Source organism: Mandrillus leucophaeus, unplaced genomic scaffold, assembly GCF_000951045.1.
Source record: "Mandrillus leucophaeus isolate KB7577 unplaced genomic scaffold, Mleu.le_1.0 Scaffold71, whole genome shotgun sequence".
NCBI lineage: Eukaryota > Metazoa > Chordata > Mammalia > Primates > Cercopithecidae > Mandrillus > Mandrillus leucophaeus.
This window is the reverse complement of record NW_012107697.1, coordinates 2202578-2222983: the sequence shown is the minus strand read 5'-3', so window position 1 is coordinate 2222983 and position 20406 is coordinate 2202578. Positions and strand designations below refer to the sequence as shown.

The window sequence follows — 20406 nt, the reverse complement described above, 5'->3', positions numbered from 1 at the left end:
ACTCCACTTCCTCAGTTCAAGCGATTCTCCTGCCTCAGCCTCCCAAGCAGTTGGGATTACAGGTGCGTGCCACCACGCCCAGCTATTTTTATATTTTAGTAGAGATAGGGTTTCACCACGTTGGCCAGGCTGGTCTCAAACTCCTGACCTCAAGTGTTCTGCCTGGCTTGGCCTCCCAGAGTGCTGGGATCACAGGCATGAACCTCCGCGCCCGGCCAAAAATTTCAATTTTTATGAGTGAATAATATTCCACCATATGGCTACAACACATTTGGTTTACCCACTCATCTGCTGAACACTTGAGCTGCTTCTAGTTTTTGGCTGTTGTGAAAACTGCTGCTACGAACATGGGTGTACAAATATCTGTTCAAGTCCTCGCTTTCAATTCTTTGGGGTATGTACCTAGAAGAATTGCTAGATCCTATGGTAATTCTATGTTCAGCTTTTTAAAGAACTGCCAAACTATTTTCCACAGTGGCTGTACCATTTTATACTCTTGTCAGCAATGCATGAGGGTTTTATTTTTAAAATAATATGCATCTAATAGGTGTGAAGTGATATCTCACTGTGGTTTTGATTTGCATTTCCCTAATGATTTAATGATGTTGAGCATCCTTTCATGAGCTTACTGGCCAGCTGTGTATCTTCTCTGAAGAAAAATGTATTCAAAACTGTTTAGCATTTTTGAACTGGTATGTTTTGTTGTTGTTTTGCAGTTCTTTACACGTTCTGGATGTTGATCCCTTATCAAATATATAACTTGTAAATATTTTGACCCATTGTGTGTGTTGCCTTTTCACTCCCTTAATATGTCGTTTGATGAACAAAGTTCTTAATTTTCATGAAGTCTAATTTATCTATCTTTATGCCTTTGGTGTCATACTTAAGAAATTACTGCCTAATCCAAGATTCATGAAGATTTTCACTTATGTTTCTTCTACAAGTTTTGTATTTTAGTTCTTAAATTTAGGTCTTTGATACATTTTGAGGGTTTTTGTTTTTGGTTTTTTGGCTCATCCTTCTGCAGGATTTTTATATGAAACATATTAAAAGGGTCCAACTTCATTCTTTTGAATATGATAATTTAGTTTTCCTGGCACCATTTGTTGAAAAGACTGTCTTTTCTCCATGGAGAACCTTGTCAAAAAAGTATCGATTGACCATATGTGTGAGGGTTTATTTCTGGGCTCTAAATTCTAGTCTACTGGTCTGTATGTCTATCCTTATACCAGTACCACAATGTTTTGATTACTGTAGCTTTGCAGTAAAGCTTTGAAATCAGAAGTATGCGTCTTCCAACTTTATTCTTGTTCAAGATTGTTTTGGCTATTTGAGGTCCATTGAGATTTTTTATCACTTTTAGAATCCATTAGTCAACTTCTGAAAAAAGTGCTACTGGAATTTTGATAGGTATTGCAATGATTGTATAACAATTTGGGGAATACTGCAACCTTAACAATTCTAAGTTATAATCCATGAACACAGAATGTCTCTCCATTTATTTAGGTCTTCTTCAGTTTCTTTCAGCAACGTTTTGTAGTTTCCAGTGTACAAGTCTTTTGCCTCCTTAATTTTATTCCTAAGTATTTTATTATTTTTGATACTACTGCAAATGGAATTTTATTTTTGGATTGTTCATTCCTTATGTATAAAACTATAATTTTTTTTTTTGAAATGGACTCTTGCTCTGTCACCCAAGTTGGTACAGTGGCATGATCTTGAGTCACTGCAACTCCTGCCTGCCGAGTTTCAAGCAATTCTCCTGCCTCAGCCTCCTGAATAGCTGGGATTACAGGCACCCGTCACCACACCCAGCTAATTTTTGTATTTTTAGTAGAGACAGGGTTTCACCATGTTGGCCAGGCTAGTCTTGAACTCCTGACCTCAAGTGATCCGTCTGCCTCAGCCTCTCAAAGTGGTGGGATTACAGGCGCGGGACATCACACCTGGCAATTGATTTCTGTATATTGATCTTGTGTCCTGCAACTTTGCAGAACTCATTTATCGGCTTTAGTGTTTTCTTACTGGATTCTTTAGAATTTTCTACATACAGAATTATGTCACATGCAAATAGAAATGGCTCTTTTTCCTATCTTTTCTTAGAAGTTGCAGCCAGAGCAATTAGGCTTCTTTTTCTTGCCTAATTGCTCTGGCTGGAACTTCTAGTACCACATTGATGAGATGTGGCAAAAGTGTGCTATCTTATCTGCTTCACGATGTCAAAAGGAAAGCTTTTAGTCTTTCAACATCAAGTATTAGCTGTGTTTTCATGTACGGTATGGAATATCATTTTTACTTGAAAGAATGACGAATAGACTATGGCTACTCAGACTTGCATAATTGGCAGTGTTTCTCCAAAATGAAGTGCCCTGTCACTTGATGACAAACTGGCAGTTTTCATTGTCAATAATGAAACTCAAGCTTTTAAGCAAAATTTCATTTTTCAAACTTCTATTCACAACTATAAGCAACAGCTTCCCAAAACCAAACTTTTCTAATGAGATTTAATCAATGAATTTAATGTTCTGATACGATATAATGATGTAACAATATATGGAAAAATCTCTATAACCTAGTGAATCAATATTTTCCAAGTGACCAATGTATGTTACAAAATCATGCACGAGTAAAAGAATCATTCCAATTACAAAATAGCATGAATCTTAAAAGTATAAAATATTAATTGAAGCAGTTGCACACTGCCAACTAACCTTTTAAGAAACTAATACTCGCCTGGGCGCGGTGGCTCACACATGTAATCCCAAACATTTGGGAAGCCAAGGCAGGCGTATAACTTGAGGTCAGGAGTTCGAGACGAGCCTGGCCAACATGGTGAAACCCTGTCTCTTCTAAAAATACAAAAATTAGCCAGGTGTGGTGGCACACGTCTGTAGTCCCAGCTACTTGGAAGGCTGAGGCAGGAGAATCGCTCGAACCCGGGAGGTGGAGGCTGCAGTGAGCTGAGATGGTGCCACTGCACTCCAGCTTAGGCAACAGAACGAGACTCCATCTCAAAAAAAAAGGAAAAAGAAATTAACACTTGTTCAGTTTTGGTAAAGTATGGATACACCTCCCCCTTTCCAACTACATATTTGTGGGTAGCTGAATCTTCTTTTTTTTTTTTTTGAGACAGAGTCTCGCTCTGTCGCCCAGGCTGGAGTGCAGTGGCAAGATCTCGGCTCACTGCAAGCTCCGCCTCCCAGGCTCACGCCATTCTCCTGCCTCAGCCTCCTGAGTAGCTGGGACTACAGGCCCCCGCCACCACGCCTGGCTAATTTTGTTTTTGTATTTTTAGTAGAGACGGGGTTTCACCGTGTTAGCCAGGATGGTCTCGATCTCCTGACCTTGTGATCCGCCCACCTCAACCTCCCAAAGTGCTGGGATTACAGGCGTGAGCCACCGTGCCCGGCCTGAATTTTCTTCATAAACTTCAACCTAAAGATCACACTGTAACACACTGAATGCGGCAGATATGAAACTCCGGCTGTATTCTCTTAAACTATGTATTAAAAAGATTTGCAAGGCCGGGCGCAGTGGTTCACGCCTGTAATCCCAGCACTTTGGGAGGCTGAGGCAGGCAGATCACGAGGTCAAGAGATCGAGACCATCCTGGCCAACATGGTGAAACTCTGTCTCTACTAAAAGTACAAAAATTAGCTGGGCATGGTGGTGCACTCCTGTAGTTCCAGCTCCTCGGGAGGCTGAGGCAGGAGAATTGCTTGAACCCAGGAGGTGGAGGTTGCAGTGAGTCGAGATCGTGCCCCTGCACTCCAGCCTGGTGACAAAGTGAGACTCCGTCTCAAAAAAAAAAAAAAAAAAAAAAAAAAATTTTGCAAAAAACATAAAAGAAAGCATCCATCTTTGTTTGGGCTGCTATTAACAAAATACCAAAGACTGGTTAATTTATACCAAAAGAAGTTCCAGCCTGGGCAACATAGTGAGATCCCATCTATACAAAAAAATTTAAAAATTAGCCAGACATGGTGGCACAGGCCTATAGTCCCAGTCACGAAGAAGGCTGAGCAAGACCCTGTCTCTATTTCTTTTCTTGTTTGTTTTTTGAGATGGAGTTTTGCTCTTGGCATCCAGGCTGGAGTGCAATGGCACAATCTCAGCTCACTGCAACCTCCACCTCCCAGGTTCAAGTGATTCTCCTGCCTCAGCCTCCTGAGTAGCTGAGATTACAGGTATGGGATTTCACCATGTTGGCCAGGCTGGTCTTGAACTTCTGACCTCAGGTGATCCACCCGTCTCGGCCTCCCAAAGTGCTGGGATTATAGACATGAGCCACTGTGCCTGGCTCGTTAAAACTTTTTATGTTAACAGGTAATAGGCTTATTATTGTTAAGTGTTTAAATGTTAAAAACCTAAATATTTTTAAATCTCTCGGTTTTAATATCAAATATGATAAATATTGATCAATATGACCCATATATACAAAAGCTCTTTGAGGTCCTCAAAGATTTTTTAGAAGGTAAGGGGGTCCTCAAACCAAAAGGCTGAGAGAAAAACTGCATTAATAAAAAATGCCCTAGACAAGTAGGTAGATAACTGGTTTAAAAAAAAAAACAAAAACTGGTGGTTCACGCCTGTAATCCCAGCACTTTGGGAGGCCAAGGCGGGCAGATCACGAGGTCAGGGGATAGAGACCATCCTGGCGAACTCGGTGAAACCCCGTCTCTACTAAAAATAGAAAAAAAAAAATTAGCCGGGCGTGGTGGCGGGCGCCTGTAGTCCCAGCTGCTTGGGAGGCTGAGGCAGCAGAATGGCGTGAGCCCGGGAGACGGAGGTTGCAGTGAGCCGAGATCACGCCACAGCACTCCAGCCTGGGCGACAGAGCGAGACTCCATCTCAAAAAATAAAAAAACACACACAACTGGTCAGGCAAGGTGACTCTCACCTGTAATCCCAGCACTTTGGTTTGGGAGACCAAGGTGGGAGAATCGCTTGAGGCCAGGCGTTGGAGACCAGCCTGGGCAACAAAGTGAGACCCCACCTCTACAAAAGATTAAAAAACTACCCCCAGGCATGGTGGTGTGTGCCTGTAGTTCCACCCACTTGGGAGGCTGAAGCGAGTAGATTGATGATCCTGCAAGAGGCTGCAGTAAGCTATGACTGTGTCACTGGACTCCAGTCTTGTGTAACAGAGCAAGACCTTATCTCATAAAAATGAACAGGCCAGGCATGCTGGCTCACACTTATAATCCCAGCACTATGGGAAGGCAAGGTGGGGTGGATTGCTTGAACTCAGGAGTTCAAGACCAGCCTAGGCAATATGGCAAAATCCCGTCTCTACAAAAAAAAAAAAAAAAATACAAAAATTCAGCTACTCGGGAGGCTGAGGCAAGAGAATAGTGAGAACCTGGGAGGCGGAGCTTGCAGTAAGCCGAGATCGCGCCACTGCACTCTAGCCTGGGCGACAGAGTGAGACTCGGTCTCAAAACAAAAAATCAGCCAGGCGTGGTAGCATGCACCTGTTCCAGCTACTCAGGAGGCCAAGGTAGGAGAATCACATGAGCCCTGGAAGTTGAGGCTGTGGTGAGCCAAGATTGCGCCACTGCACTCCAGCCTGCACAGCAGAGTGAGACCTTATCTAAAAAAATAATAATTAATTAATTAAAAATAAAAAGCAAATCATGCTTGAAGCACTAATCTATAACCTACCACTACATTACAATTTCTAAGAAAACAGATGATCTGATCATCAGGTTTTCATAATTAAACAAACCATAGTAATTTATGATCTACTGCTCTACAAGCACTATTACCTTGTACAGGATGATGCTGAGAACTAAGTGTGACTTTTCACCTTCATAAACTTCACCTTGTTCATTCTAACCCAGTTTTCCAGTCTTTCTAGCTAGGAACTTTGCACTCTCTCTAGCTAGCTTCACTGAGCTTCACCATAATCTAGTGATCATATTACTACAATAAAGGGGAAAATTTTCAGAACCGTTCTTGTGAATTCATGCTGTTACGTAAGAAGTTACCATATTTTTTTCTTATTTTAAAAAGAATCTGAAGTCAGGAGTAGTGGCTCATACCTGTAATCTCAACACTTTGGGAGGCCAAGGCAAAAGGATTACTTGAGCACAGGAGTCTGAGACCAGCCTGGGCAACACAGTGAGACCCAATGTCCACAAAAAACTTAAAAACGAGCCAGGCATGGTGATACATGCCTGTAGTTACAGCTACTCAGGAGGCTAAGGCAAGAGAATTGCTCGAAGCTGGGAGGCTGAGGCTGCAATGAGCTGTGATCACACCTCTGCATTCCTGCCTGGGTGACAGGAGACCCTGCCTAAAAACAAAAAAGTTTTTTTGATCAATTGCATATTCATTGTAGAAAATTTAAACCACCTCTATTTCTAATACCTACTGTTGATATTTTGGTATTATTCTTTCTAGATATTGTTTTCGTATTTTAAAATATTTTCTACAAAAATGAGATATTATTAAACATATAATTCTATAGCCCATTTCTGTAATACACTGTTTGGCATATCATTACTCTTCATCAGAAAAAAAAAAAAAAAAAAAAATTTTTGTGTTTTTTGAGACAGGGTCTCACATCCTTGATCAATTCTCTTTGATAAACTCCTAACAGTAGGCTGGGCGCAGTGGCTCATGTCTATAATCCCAGCACTTTGGGAGGGTAAAGTGGGCATATCACTTGAGACCAGCCTGGAAAACACGATGAGACCAATCTCTCTTTTTTTTTTTTTTTTTTGAGACGGAGTCTCACTCTGTCACCCAGGCTGGAGTGCAGTGGCCGGATCTCAGCTCACTGCAAGCTCCGCCTCCCGGATTTACGCCGTTCTCCTGCCTCAGCCTCCCGAGTAGCTGGGACTACAGGCGCCCGCCACCTCGCCCGGCTAGTTTTTTGTATTTTTTAGTAGAGACAGGGTTTCACCGTGTTAGCCAGGATGGTCTTGATCTCCTGACCTCGTGATCCGCCCGTCTCGGCCTCCCAAAGTGCTGGGATTACAGGCTTGAGCCACCGCACCTGGCCCAATCTCTTTTTAAATAAATACATAAATAAATAAAAATCCTGCCAGTGAACTTATTAAGCAAAATTCTAAGTCTTTTTTTCTTTTTGAGATGGAGTCTCGCTCTGTCATCCAGGCTGGAGTGCAGTGGTGTGATCTCGGCTCACTGCAACTTCCACCTCCTGGATTCTAGCGATTCTGCTGCCTCAGTTTCCCAAGTAGCTGGGATTACAGGCGTGTACCACACACACAGCAACTTTTTGTATTTTTAGTAGAGACAAGGTTTCACTGTGTTGGCCAGACTGGTCTCGAACTCCTGACCTCAGGTAATCTGCCCGCCTTGGCCTCCCAAAGTGCTGGGATTACAGGCATGAGCCACTGTGCCTGGCTGGGAAAATTCTAAATCTTTTGATAAAACCACCACACCAAAAAGATTAAACCAATTTCATCCCTAATGCAACCTGGTATGGCAATACTCATGTCTCTGCATCCTCTTTTGGAATACTCATTATAAATAGATTTGCGAGAAAACTTTTTAAAAGAAAGTAAAAACAAATAGATTTGCCATTTTTGCCACTTTCGCAAGCCAAAAGAAACAATTATTTTATGCCTAGCAAACTGTTTTTTTTTTTTTTTCTTTTTTAAAAGAGGGCCTTACTCAGTCACCAAGGCTATAGTGCAGTGGCTCAAACGATCCTCCCCACCTCAGCTGCCTCCTGAGTAGCTGGGACTTCAAGCATGCGCGCCACCACACCGAGCTAATTTTTCTTTAAATTTTTTGCAGAGACAGGGTCTCTCTACATGTTGCCACACTGGTCTTTTTCTTTTTTTCTTTTTTTCTTTTTTTGAGATGGAGATCTCACTCTGTCACCCAGGCTGGAGTGCAGTGGCGCAATCTTGGCTCACTGCAACCTCCGCCTCCTGGGTTCAAGCGACTCAGCCTCCTGAATAGCTGGGACTACAGGTACCCGCCACCACACCCAGCTGATTTTGTAGAGAGGGCGTTTCATCATGTTCAGGCTGGTCTCGAACTCCTGATATCAGGTGATCCACTGCGTTGGCCTCCCAAAGTGCTGGGATTACAATCATGAGCCACCGAGCCCAGCTTCAGGCTGGTCTTAAACTCTCGGCCTCAAGTGATCCTCCTTTCTTAGTCTCCCAAATCACTGGGATTACAGGAATTACACCATGCCTAGCCCCAGTCTATTTATTTGCCCACTTCTCTTCATTTTAAATTCCTCATCCCTAGTCTAATCTAACCTGGCATAGAGTAATAACCTAGTAACCTATCCATCTATTTCCATCATTGCCACAAGACCTTACCTGTTTTCCAGAGAGCAGCCAATGCTATCACTGTAAAAGACAAGAGGATCACATCCTTCACCAGTTTAAAAGTTCAGTGGCTTCCCATTGCACTATCTATTCAGTTGCTCAAACTAGAAATCTATCCAATCCTTTAGCAAGTCCTGGTATGTTAGCTTTAAAATACATCAAATTCTGCCCACTTCTTTCCATCTGTACACCCACAACTTCAGTCCAAGCCATCATTGTCTCTCTCATGGACTGAAAATCTCTTTCAGGACCCATGTTGTTGTCCCTTTCCTAAATGCAAGGACATTTTTAACCTAAGCGAAAATCTCTCCCCACCAAGCCCAAAATCCTGAACACAAAGATCTAAGCTGCCATTAACTACCAGAAGAATTTGGCACACTTATTGAAACCTATTTTCAGGGTGCTAGGAAAAGATTATAGCTGCACAAACACTTTTGTCTAGTTTGTTAAATACTGTTCCACTGAATGATAATATGAAGGTTATGTTTTGGAAACTAATGGAAAAAGAGATAATATAAGCTTATAAGCTTCATGAAAAGAAGGCATTACGTACTAGAGAGGGAGCAGTGCCTACCATAGACAAAATACTCAATACTAATTTTTTTTCCTTTTACCTACCTCTAAGAAGGCAGAATTACACTAGAAAAGCTTAATACTACTTGCACAACGAATACAAGTCAGTTTTTAAAATTAACTGCACTGTATAATCCCATTCGGCTTCTACTGTAACTTCCTGTACACAAATGAAAACAGGTGCAAAACCCAGAAAGATCAAAGGCAAAACAGAGGCTTATGGTTTTACTTAATTCATTTTTCATAAAGTCTAAGAAAAATGAGGGCAAATTTATCTTTGGAGAACTTGAATCAGCTAATAACTCTAAAATAAAACCATGAAGCAACTATACTATATAATAATGACACAATTATGTACACTTTTTTTTTTTTTTGAGATGGAGTCTCACTCTGTCACCCAGGCTGGAGTGCAGTGGCACAATCTCGGTTCTGCAACCTCCAACTCCCAGGATCAAGTGATTCTCCTGCCTCAGACTCCTGAGTAGCCGGGATTACAGGTGCCCGCTACCACACCCGGCTAGTTTTTGTATTTTTAGTAGAGACTAGGTTTCACCATGTTGGCCAGGCTGGTCTTGAACTCCTGACCTCAGGTGATCTACCCACCTCGGCCTCCCAAAATGCTGGCATTACAGGCGTGAGCCACTGCGCCCAGCCAATTATGTACATTCTTATAGAGAATATTTAAGAGATTGGCTCCTCAACACCCAAAAAACTAGGAACAAACTCCCCCGTGCACATGGCTATGAAGGAACACATGTCTCCCAACTCACAGTCAATTAGTCTAGAGGTCTGCACCTGGCCTGTGCTGTACTAATCCCAGTACTTAACTTCTCCTTCCAGAGATTGGTCCAGGGACAATCAAATGCTCTACACCAAGACAAAGTGAAAACTGGAACTAAGAATCAGATCTTCTGCTACAGCAGACACTCTTAAGATATAAAACTTGGGTGTCACAGAGACCAAACTTTTCTGCAATTTACACATTAATCTATCTGCACTGAGTATGGAAACAACACCAGAAGAATCAAAGAGAACAGAGGGAGTCCTGGCAACATTTCTTTTTTTTTTTTTTGAGACGGAGTCTCGCTGTGCTCCCAGGCTGGAGTGCAGTGGCGTGATCTCGGCTCACTGCAAGCTCCGCCTTCCGGGTTCATGCCATTCTCCCGCCTCAGCCTCCCGAGTAGCTGAGACTACAGGCGCCCGCCACCACGCCCGGCTAGTTTTTTTTTGTATTTTTAGTAGAGACGGGGTTTCACCATGTTAGCCAGGATAGTCTCGATCTCCTGACCTCGTGATCCACCCGCCTCGGCCTCCCAAAGTGCTGGGATTACAGGCTTGAGCCACCGCGCCCGGCCCCTGGCAACATTTCAATCCTGGCTTCAGTTGTTCCTGAAGCTTACCTGCATTCTTGCCTTTAGCGTAATTTTTCTTTTTTTCATTGGTTAACAGTCTCGCCCTGTCACCCAGGCTGGAGCGCAGTGGCGTGATCTCAGCTCACTGCAAACCTCCACCTCCCGAGTTCTCGTGCCTTAGCCTCCCAAGCAGCTGGGATTACAGGTATGTTCCACCATGTCTTTTTCTGTATTTTTTAGTAGATGTGGGGTTTCACTATGTTGGCCAGGCTGCACTCCAACTCCTGACCTCAAGTGATCTGCCCACCTCAGCCTCCCAAAGTGCTGGCATTACAGGCGTAGGCCACCATGCCCAGCCTCTTTAGTGCAATTTAAGATACTCATTTTTTCTAGAATTTTATGAGTCAACAAGTTTCTACCTTGGCTTACTCAAACTAGTTTTCTTTTCAAGATTCTAGGTACTATATTTAACTAGCACTTAGCTGTCCACAACCTCATCTATCAAAAAAAAAAAAAAAAAAACCATGAATGAAACATAAAAGGTCTCTAACACCTGTTTATGACAAAACAAAAAACAAGCAAAAAAAAAAAAAACTGAAAAACAAGACATGTAAGGAAACTTCCTTAACCTGATAAAAAGCCTTTATAAAAATCTCACAGCTAATATACTCAATGGTGAAAGGCTGAACATTTTCCTCCTCAATACCAAAAAGACAAAGATGGCTACTCCTGAGATTCCTACTCAATATAGCCAAGAATAAGTAGGCAAGAAAAACGAGATAAAATGCGCCCAGAAAGAGAAGGAAGAAGTAAAACTACCTCTAATTGCATGTGACATGATTTGGTATCTAGGAAAGCCTAAGGAACCTACTAAAAAGCTACTAGAGCCAATAAATAAGTTCTGCAAAGTTGCAGAGTACCAGATCAATACACAGAAGTCAACTATGTTTCTATAAATGAACCCTAAAATTAACAATTCCATTTATAATAGCATCAAAACGAACAAAATAGGAATAAACATAACTAAGAAGGCAAAAAACTTGAACACTGAAAATTACAAAACATTACTGAAATAAATTAAAGAAGATATTACAGAAGATATAAGCAAGGCCAGGCAAGGTGGCTCATGCCTGTAATCCCAGCATTTTGTGACGCAGAGATGCGCAGATTGCTTGAGCCCAGGAGTTTGAGACCAGCATGGGCAACATGACGAAACCTCATGTCTACAAAAAAAACACAAAAACTAGCTGGGTACGATGGTGCACACCTGTGGTCCCAGCTACTAGGGAGGCTGAGGTGGGAGATCACCTGAGCTTGGGAGATAAGAGGTTGCAGTGAGCTGAGATTGAGCCACTGTACTCCAGCCTGGGCAACAGAGTGAGACTCTGTCTAAAACAACAACAACAACAACAATGAATAAAAATATAAGTGGAAATATATCCAGTATTCATGTAGTAGAAAACAGTATTATTAAGATGACAGTAATCCCCAAAATGATCAACGGATCTAATACAATATCTACCAAAGGGCTGGGTATGGTGGCTCACGCCTGTAATCCCAGCACTTTGGGAGGTCGAGGTGGGCGGATCACCTGAGGTCTGGAGTTCAAGACCTGCCTGACCAATATGGAGAAACACAGTCTCTACTAAAAATATAAAAAAAAAAAAAATTAGCTGGGCATGGTGGTGCATGCCTATAATCCCAGCTGCTCCAGAGGCTGAGGCAGGAGAATGGCTCGAACCCAGGAGGTGGAGGTTGCTGTGAGCTGAGACTGCACCATCGCACTCCGGCCTGGGCAACAAGAGCAAAACTCCATCTCAAAAAAAAAAAAAAAATTCTACCGAAATTCCTGCTGCTCTTGTTTATTTGAGATTAACTCTCGTTCTGTCGCCCAGCCTGGAGTACAGTGGCTCGATCTCGGCTCACTGCATCCTCCACCTCCTGGGTCCAAGAGATTCTCCTGCCTCAGCCTCCAGAGTAGCTGAAATTACAGGTACCCACCAGCACACCTGGCTAATTTTTGTTATTTTTAGTAGAGACGGGATTTCACCACATTGGCCAGGCTGGTCTCAAACTCCTGACCTCAGGTGATCCGCTCACCTTGGCCTCCCAAAGTGCTGGCATTACAGGCATGAGCCATCATGCCCAGCCCCTGCTGCTCTTTTTGATAAGAAAACATTGTATTTAGGGGTCGGGCACAGTGGCTCACTCCTGCAATCCCAGCACTTTGGGAGGCTGAAGTGGGCAGGTCACATGAGGCCAGGAGTTTGAAGCCAGCCCGGCCAACATGGTGAAACCCTGTCTCTAGTAAAAATGCAAAAATTAGCTAGGATTGTTGGTACGCACCTGTAATCCCCGCTACTCAGGAGGCTCAGGCAGGAGACTCGCTTGAACCTGTGAAGCAGAAGTTGCAGTGAGCCAAGATGGTGCCACTCACTACATGCCAGCCTGGATGACAGAGTGAGACTGTCTCAAAAAAACTCACACTTCCTGATTCCAAAGCTTTAGTAGAAAGCTACAGTGATCGGCCGGGCACGGTGGCTCAAGCCTGTAATCCCAGCACTTTGGGAGGCCGAGACGGGTGGATCACGAGGTCAGGAGATTGAGACGACCATCCTGGCTAACACGGTGAAACCCCGTCTCTACTAAAAAATACAAAAAAAATCACCGGGCGAGGTGGCGGGCGCCTATAGTCCCAGCTACTTGGGAGGCTGAGGCAGGAGAATGGCGTGAACCCAGGAGGCGGAGCTTGCAGTGAGCTGAGATCGGGCCACTGCACTCCAGCCTGGGCGACAGAGCAAGACTCTGTCTCAAAAAAAAAAAAAGAAAAGAAAGCTACAGTGACCAAGATCGTGTGGCACCAGCATTAAGATAGATATGTAGATTAATGAAATGGAGAGTCCAGAAATAAACCCTTACACTTATGGTTAATTTACTTCCTTCCTAAAAGGGTAACAAGTCCATGCAAGGAAAAAGGACAGTCTTTTCAACAGATGGTGCTGAGACAAAGGGATATCCACATGCAAGAGAATAAAGTTGGATCTCTACCTCATACCATATACAAAAATTAACTCAAAAATGGATCAAAGACCTAAATACAAGAGGCAAAACTATAAAATAGGAAAAAACAGGCCTCATGACCTTGAATTAGGCAATAATTTCTTAAAAGTACAAAAACCAAATAAATATTGATCTTCACTGTAATTAAAACCTCTGTGCTTCAAGGAATACTATTTAGAAATTGAAAAGATGACCCACAGAAAGGGAGTAAAGTTTTGCAAATCATGTATCTGGTCTAGCATCCAGGATATGAAGGAAAATCTTATAACTCAACAATGAAAAGACAAATAATGCAACTTTAAAATGGGCAAAGGATTTGAATAGACGTTTCTCCAAAGATGCAATAGTCCCCCTTTGCATTCCAAGATGTGCAGATGCCTGAAACCACAGATAGTACTGAACCCTATGTATATAATGTTTTCTCAATCTGATAACTAAGATAGCTACTAGATGACTAACAGGTGCTAGTGTATACAGCGTGGAAATGCTGTACAAAGGGATGCTCTGCATCCCGGCTGGGATAGAGTAGAACGTTGTGAGATTTCATCACACTACTCTGAAGGGCATGCAATTCAAAATTTATGAATTATTTCTGGAATTTTTCATTTGGTATTTTCAGACCATGGTTGACTGCAAGTAACTGAATCCAAGGAAGGTGAAACGGAGGATAAAGGGGGACAACTATATACAAACATCCAACAGGCACATGAAAAGGTATTCACATGCATTTCAAAACCTCAAGACACCACTTTACCCCAAGTAGAATGGCTATAATAAAAAGTCAATAGCAAGTGTTAGCAAAAAATCAGAACCCACATACATCGCTAGGGGAACGAAAAATGGTACACGTACTGTGGAAACAGTTTGGAGGTTACTCAAAAAGTTGAACACAGAATACCATATGACTCAGCAATTCCACTCCTATGTGTATATATATACTCAAAAGAAGTGAAAACATTTATGTATATATGTTTATATGGCTATAGCCATCCAAAAACTGGCACATAAACATTCATAGCAACATTATTAATAGCCAGAAAGTAGAAACAACACAAGTATCATAAACAAAATATGGTATATCCATACATTGAAATATGAATGGCCGGGCGTGGTGGCTCAAGCCTGTAATCCCAGCATTTTGGGAGGCTAAGACGGGCGGATCATGAGGTCAGGAGATCGAGACCATCCTGGCTAACATGGTGAAACCCCGTCTCTACTAAAAAAATACAAAAAAACTAGCCGGGCGAGGTGGCGGGCGCCTGTAGTCCCAGCTACTCGGGAGGTTGAGGCAGGAGAATGGCGTGAACCCAGGAGACGGAGCTTGCAGTGAGCCGAGATCCGGCCACTGCACTCCAGCCTGGGCGACAGAGCGAGACTCCGTCTCAAAAAAAAGAAAAGAAATATCATTTAGCCATAAAAAGGAATGAGGTACTGATACATGCTACAATATGGATGAACTGTAAAAGCATTCTAAGGGAAAGAAGACACACAAAAAAACCACAAAAGGCCACCGTTAATGTGATTCCACTTACACGAAATGTCCAGAGCAGGCAAATCCACACAGACAGAAAGCAGGTATTAGTGATTACCAAGGGCGGGGGGAGATCCAGAGAGAGGAAAAAAGAGTGACTGCTAATGGGAGTGGGGTTTCCTGTGGGGGATGAAAATGTTCTGGAATTACAGAGGGGTGATGGTGGCCTGACTTTGTGAATACACTAAAAACCTCAAAATTGTACACTTTAAAAGGGTGAATTTTATGGTATGTGAATTATATCTCAATTTAAAAATTGAATAGAAAAAAAAACCTCTAAGTAACCAAAAAGATCACAAAGATCATAAAAAAGCCTATATATTTTTCCCTATTTACAAAAACCCTTTCAACCTGAGAAAGTTGATTGAAAAAATGAACTCCTTGATCCTCACCTGCAATCTGTTTACTCTCATTTTACATATAATTTGTACAAATCTGGGTTCAAAGTCCATAAAATATTAAAAACCTCATGTTAGGGGGAATGAAATTGATACAGGTAGGCACACTGACAGTGAGGTTTAAAAAGAGGCAAAAGAACTTGTCAACACATACTGAAGTCATTTGGTAAGGGCAAATTAGAAATAGTTGAGCCTTAACAACATGGGTTTAACTGTGTGGGTCCACTTAAACACAGATTTTTTTTCTATTTAAGTAACACCAAATGTGCCTGCCTGTCCTGCCTCCCCTTCCTCCTCTTCCACCTATTCTGCCTCTACCACAGAAACACCAGTACTGGAATTTTCAGTACCGAGACAGCAGCCAACCCCTCCTCTTTCTATTCAACATGAAGACAATGAGGATGAAGACCTTTATGAGGATCCACTTCCATTTACTAAATAATAAATGTTTTATCTTCCTTATGATTTTAATAACATTTTCTTTTCTCTACCACACTTTACTGTAAGAATACATATAAAATAGAGGCCAGGGCGGGCAGATCACTTAAGGCCAGGAGTTTGAGACCAGCCTATGAGCCTAGGTGGTTTGAGACCACCTAGCCTCAATATGGTGAAACCCTGTCATACTAAAAATACAAAAAAATTAGCCCAGCGTGATGCACACACCTGTAATCCCAGCTATTTGGGAGTCTGAGGCAAGAGAATTGTTTGAATGCAGGAGACAGAGTTTGCAGTGAGCCAATATTGCGCCATTGCACTCCAGCCTAGGCAACAGAGTGAGATTCCGTCTCAATAAAAAAAAAAAAAAGACGCTGGGCGCGGTGGCTCACGCCTGTAATCCCAGCACTTTGGGAGGCCGAGGCGGGCGGATCATGAGGTCAGGAGATCGAGACCATCCTGGCGGTGAAATCCCGTCTCTACTAAAAATACAAAAAATTAGCCGGGCGTGGTGGCAGGCGCCTGTAATCCCAGCTACTTGGGAGGCTGAGGCAGGAGAATGGCGTGAACCCGGGAGGCGGAGCTTGCAGTGAGCCAAGATCGCGCCACTGCACTCCAGCCTGGGCAACAGCGAGACTCCGTCTCGAAAAAATAAATAAATAAATAAGAAAAAAGAAATGCTCTTTAAAATAAACCTGTTCTATGACAGCCTATCATCTATAGGAGAAAGTCTAGAAGTCAAAAATTATCATCTATAGGAGAAAGTCTAGAAGTCAAAAAACAGCCCTTCACAATCTGACTTCGACCTGTATTTCCAGCATATCTATCTCCCACAATTCTAACCAAACCAGACTTTTATTTATTTTAAACATACCAGCGCCTCCATTTTCATGCCACTGTGTTAAGACTTTGACTTCTCTGCCTAGAAAATTCCCACTTATCCTTCAAACTCTAATTCAAATTACTGCCACCTTCTCTGATGCCCCTGGACAAAACTGTATTCACACAGCACTTTTTAAAAATGTTTCATTTACTTTAAGAAGAGGTCTCGCTGTGTCGCCCAGGCTGGTCTCAATGTCCTGTGCTGAAGGAATCCTCCCACCTCAGTCTTCTGAGTAGCTAGAACTACAGATGCATGTCACTGTCTCCCAATAGCATTTTGTACATATCTCTATTAATGCATTTGTCATATCACCTCAAATTTGAATGCTTAACTTTTCTTTTCACCTCCTAGAACCAGAACCTAGTTCACAGTACATGGTAAATAAAATTTTTAAGTTTTGGTACCTAATGAATTAAAATTATTTTTTAGAAACTCAGTAATACAAAATGACTAGCTAGCTAAAAGGTCCATACAGTCGCGGTTTTAACAAGTTACGAAATTTGAATATTTAAAAGGAATAAAGTTCACTTCCAGATAAACTAGAACAAAGGTTCTTATGGATTGAATTCACTCATCAGAATCTTTTTAAGAAAAGATGGACAGGCCAGCAGAAGTGGCTCTCACCTGCAATCCCAACACTTAGGGAGGCTGAGGCAGGCAGATCCCCTGAGGTCAGGAGTTCAAGACCAGCTTGGCCAACATGGCAAAACTCCGTCTCTACTAAAAATACAAACATTAGCCAGGCACAGTGGTGCATGCTTGTAATCCCAGCTACTCGGGAGGCTGAGACAGGAGAATCGCTTGAACCTAAGAGGTGGAGGTTGCACTGAGCCAAGATCACGCCACTGCACTCCAGCTTGGGTGACAAGAGCACGACTCAAACAAACAAACAAAAAAAAAGAAAGAAAAGATGGACATTTAGAGTCCATTATTCAGACTACACCTGAGTAATTTGTTTGCAATAATAGTAATATGGATAATCATGTGCATAAAATTTTAACTGAGAGCTAGGGTTGCCAGAATCTAGGCCAACAGGCCCAAAGGAAAGTAGACAACAAGGACACCATTTAGTATGTTACTGCTAGAGTCATGCATGGTAACCAGATGTCTTCAGAAATACTGTTCCTTCTAATTCAAGTCACTCCTCGATAGTAACTTACTCACTAAAAAATTCTAGTGGAATTATTTTATTACTCATTCTAGATGAGTTAATATTTAGTTCCAATTGAACAAAATCAAACACAATTACATTCACACATACAGTTAACTTATTTCTCTCCCAGTACGTAATTTATGACAGCCAAGCTAACAACATGCAGGATAGCCTATAGTTTCTGGTATTTAATAAATACAAAAGAGGGCCAGGCGTGATGGCTCACACCTGTAATCCCAGCACTTTGTGAGGCCAAGGCGGGCACATCACCTGAGGTCAGGAGTTTGAGACCAGCCTGGCCAACATGGTGAAACCCCATCTCTACTAAAAATATAAAAATTAGCCAGGCATGGTGGTACACATCTATAATCCCAGCTAGTCAGGAGGCTGAGACAGGAGAATCACTTGAACTCAGAGGGCGAAATCGTGCCACTGCACTCCAGCCTGGGCAACAGAGCCAGACTCTGTCTCAAAAAAATAATAATAATGATAATAAAATTAATACAAAAGAATACATAGTGATCCTTCAAATATTTATTGAATTAACTGCATTCACCTCTACCTATTTTATTTGAAAAGTTACTTTTACCTGTAAAGAAAATGTCATTTCACATAGCTTCATGTTTTAAGAAGTTAAACTAGTGGCTTTTTCCCCTATTATCCCACATAAATTTACCTAATATGCTACAGCTTTGGGCAAGATCTGCCTCTTATTTACTCCCAAACTCCACTTAACCCCAATCTTCTTTCTTCCAAACTCCCATCTACTCACAAACTTTCATGATCTTCAGGTTCTCCAAAGGACCTACTGCCTCCAACTTATTTTCATTACTATCAGTAAATGATTTTTCAGAGGTAAGCAAATCAGAGTTAGGGATACTACAATGTCATACATGGCAACCTTTTATATAAACTATATCTTTAAATCAAATGTCAACTTTCCATTCCTACTAACATAAAATTAAAACCAACTCAACTACTTCTATGTGTTACCCATTCAGGCAGTCACAGACCTGCATTATTATTTGTGTAGTATTTCTCCATTACCTAGGCTGAGAATTCTCCTCATACATTCTTTCTTTTCCCTCCTTGAAGAGGCTTATGGTTTGCTTAGTTTTCTTCATCAAATTCTCCATGAATACCCTAAAATACTCATTTTCTCCAAGTGTCTCCATCTTCCCCTCGTATCTTGACAAGATAGTACGGAGATGCTGGTAGGTATCTGGCAGCAGGTCTAAGATATAAGGTGGGCTATTCTTTAGCGCCAGCTTTGGGTTCTGACACAACCGCACCACCTGCAACAAATGAAAAAGAAGGGCTATTACTTGGAGAATTTTAAGGACAGCTCCCTTTTTTAAGTTTAAGAAAGTGATGATATATGTGCTGTTTTGCAAAATATGAAAAATATATGAGAATATAAGAAACAGATCCATAACCCCATTGCCCACAGGCAATCATCTTAAAATTTTTAGTGGTCCCCCAGAAGAATGTGTTTTTAAATCCCTTTGAGAGACTAATGGTACAGATAACACACAGACCAAACAACTAGGGGAAAATATCCACATAAATGCCTAAAACATGCCAGATGAAATATGGCAAATTACTTTTAAATATACTGCTAACCCCCACAATATTTTTATTTATTTATTTATTTGAGACAGGGTCTCACAGTTGGAGTGGAGTGGAGCAATCACGGCTCAGTGCAGCCTCAAATCCCCAGGCTCAGGTGATCCTCCCACTTCAGCCTCCTGGGTAGCTGGGACTACAGCCATGCGTAACCACACCCAGCTAATTGTTTTTATTGTAGAGACATGTTGCCCAGGCTAGTCCCAAACTCCTCAGCTCAAACGATGCCAACTGCCTCAGCCTCCCAAAATGCTGGGATTATAGGCATGAGCCACTATGTCCAGCCTGACCCCTCTAATAGACTAAAGAAAATTCCCAGGGACGGAAATAAAGGACATGACTGCCCTGGGAGGTAAATCTCTGTAATCTAGGGGATTACAGAGTTTTCTCTGTTTTTTGAGACAGAGTTTTGCTCTTGTTGCCCAGGCTGGAGTACAATGGTGTGATCTTGGCTCACCGCAACCTCCACCTCCTGGGTTCAAGCGATTCTCCTGCCTCAGCCTCCCCAGTAGCTGGGATTACAGGCATGTACCACCATGCCCGGCTAATTTTGTATTTTTGGTAGACACAGGGTTTCTCCATGTTGGTCAGCCTGGTCTCAAACTCCTGACCTCGTAATCCACCCGCCTCAGCCTCCCAAAGTGCTGGGATTACAGGCATGAGCCACTGCGCCCAGACCTTTGTTTGTTTTTTGTTTTTGAGATGGAGTTTTGCTCTTTTTGCCCAGACTGGAGTGCAATGGCACAATCTCAGCTCACTGCAGCAGCCGCCGCCTCCAAGGTTCAAGTGATTCTCCTGTTTCAGCCTCCCAAGTAGCTGGGATTACAGACACCTGCCATCACATCCAGCTAATTTTAGTATTTTTAGCTGAGATGGGGTTTCGCCATGTTGGCCAGCCTGGTCTTGAATGCCTGACCTTAGGTGATCCGCCTGCCTCGGCCTTCCAAAGTGCTGGGATTACTAGGGTTTGAGTTTTAACAACCGCTTGAGGAACAGGAACAGACAGGTCTTGGACTCAGCAAAGCCTGGAGCTGAGAGTCCTACAGTTAGACTCTCAGAATTTGTCTGGTAATT

The 20406-nt window shown here is 42.3% G+C and overlaps 1 protein-coding gene across 1 annotated transcript in view; it reads right to left on the bottom strand.

The window, feature by feature from the left end:
* Positions 1-20406, bottom strand: part of CBL (Cbl proto-oncogene, E3 ubiquitin protein ligase) — a 95513-nt gene that overhangs the window by 53187 nt on the left and 21920 nt on the right. Inside the window, exon 2 of the mRNA XM_011965007.1 lies at positions 18754-19001. Within this exon, the coding sequence (XP_011820397.1) occupies positions 18754-19001 (248 nt within the window). The remainder of the gene's footprint in view (positions 1-18753; positions 19002-20406) is intronic.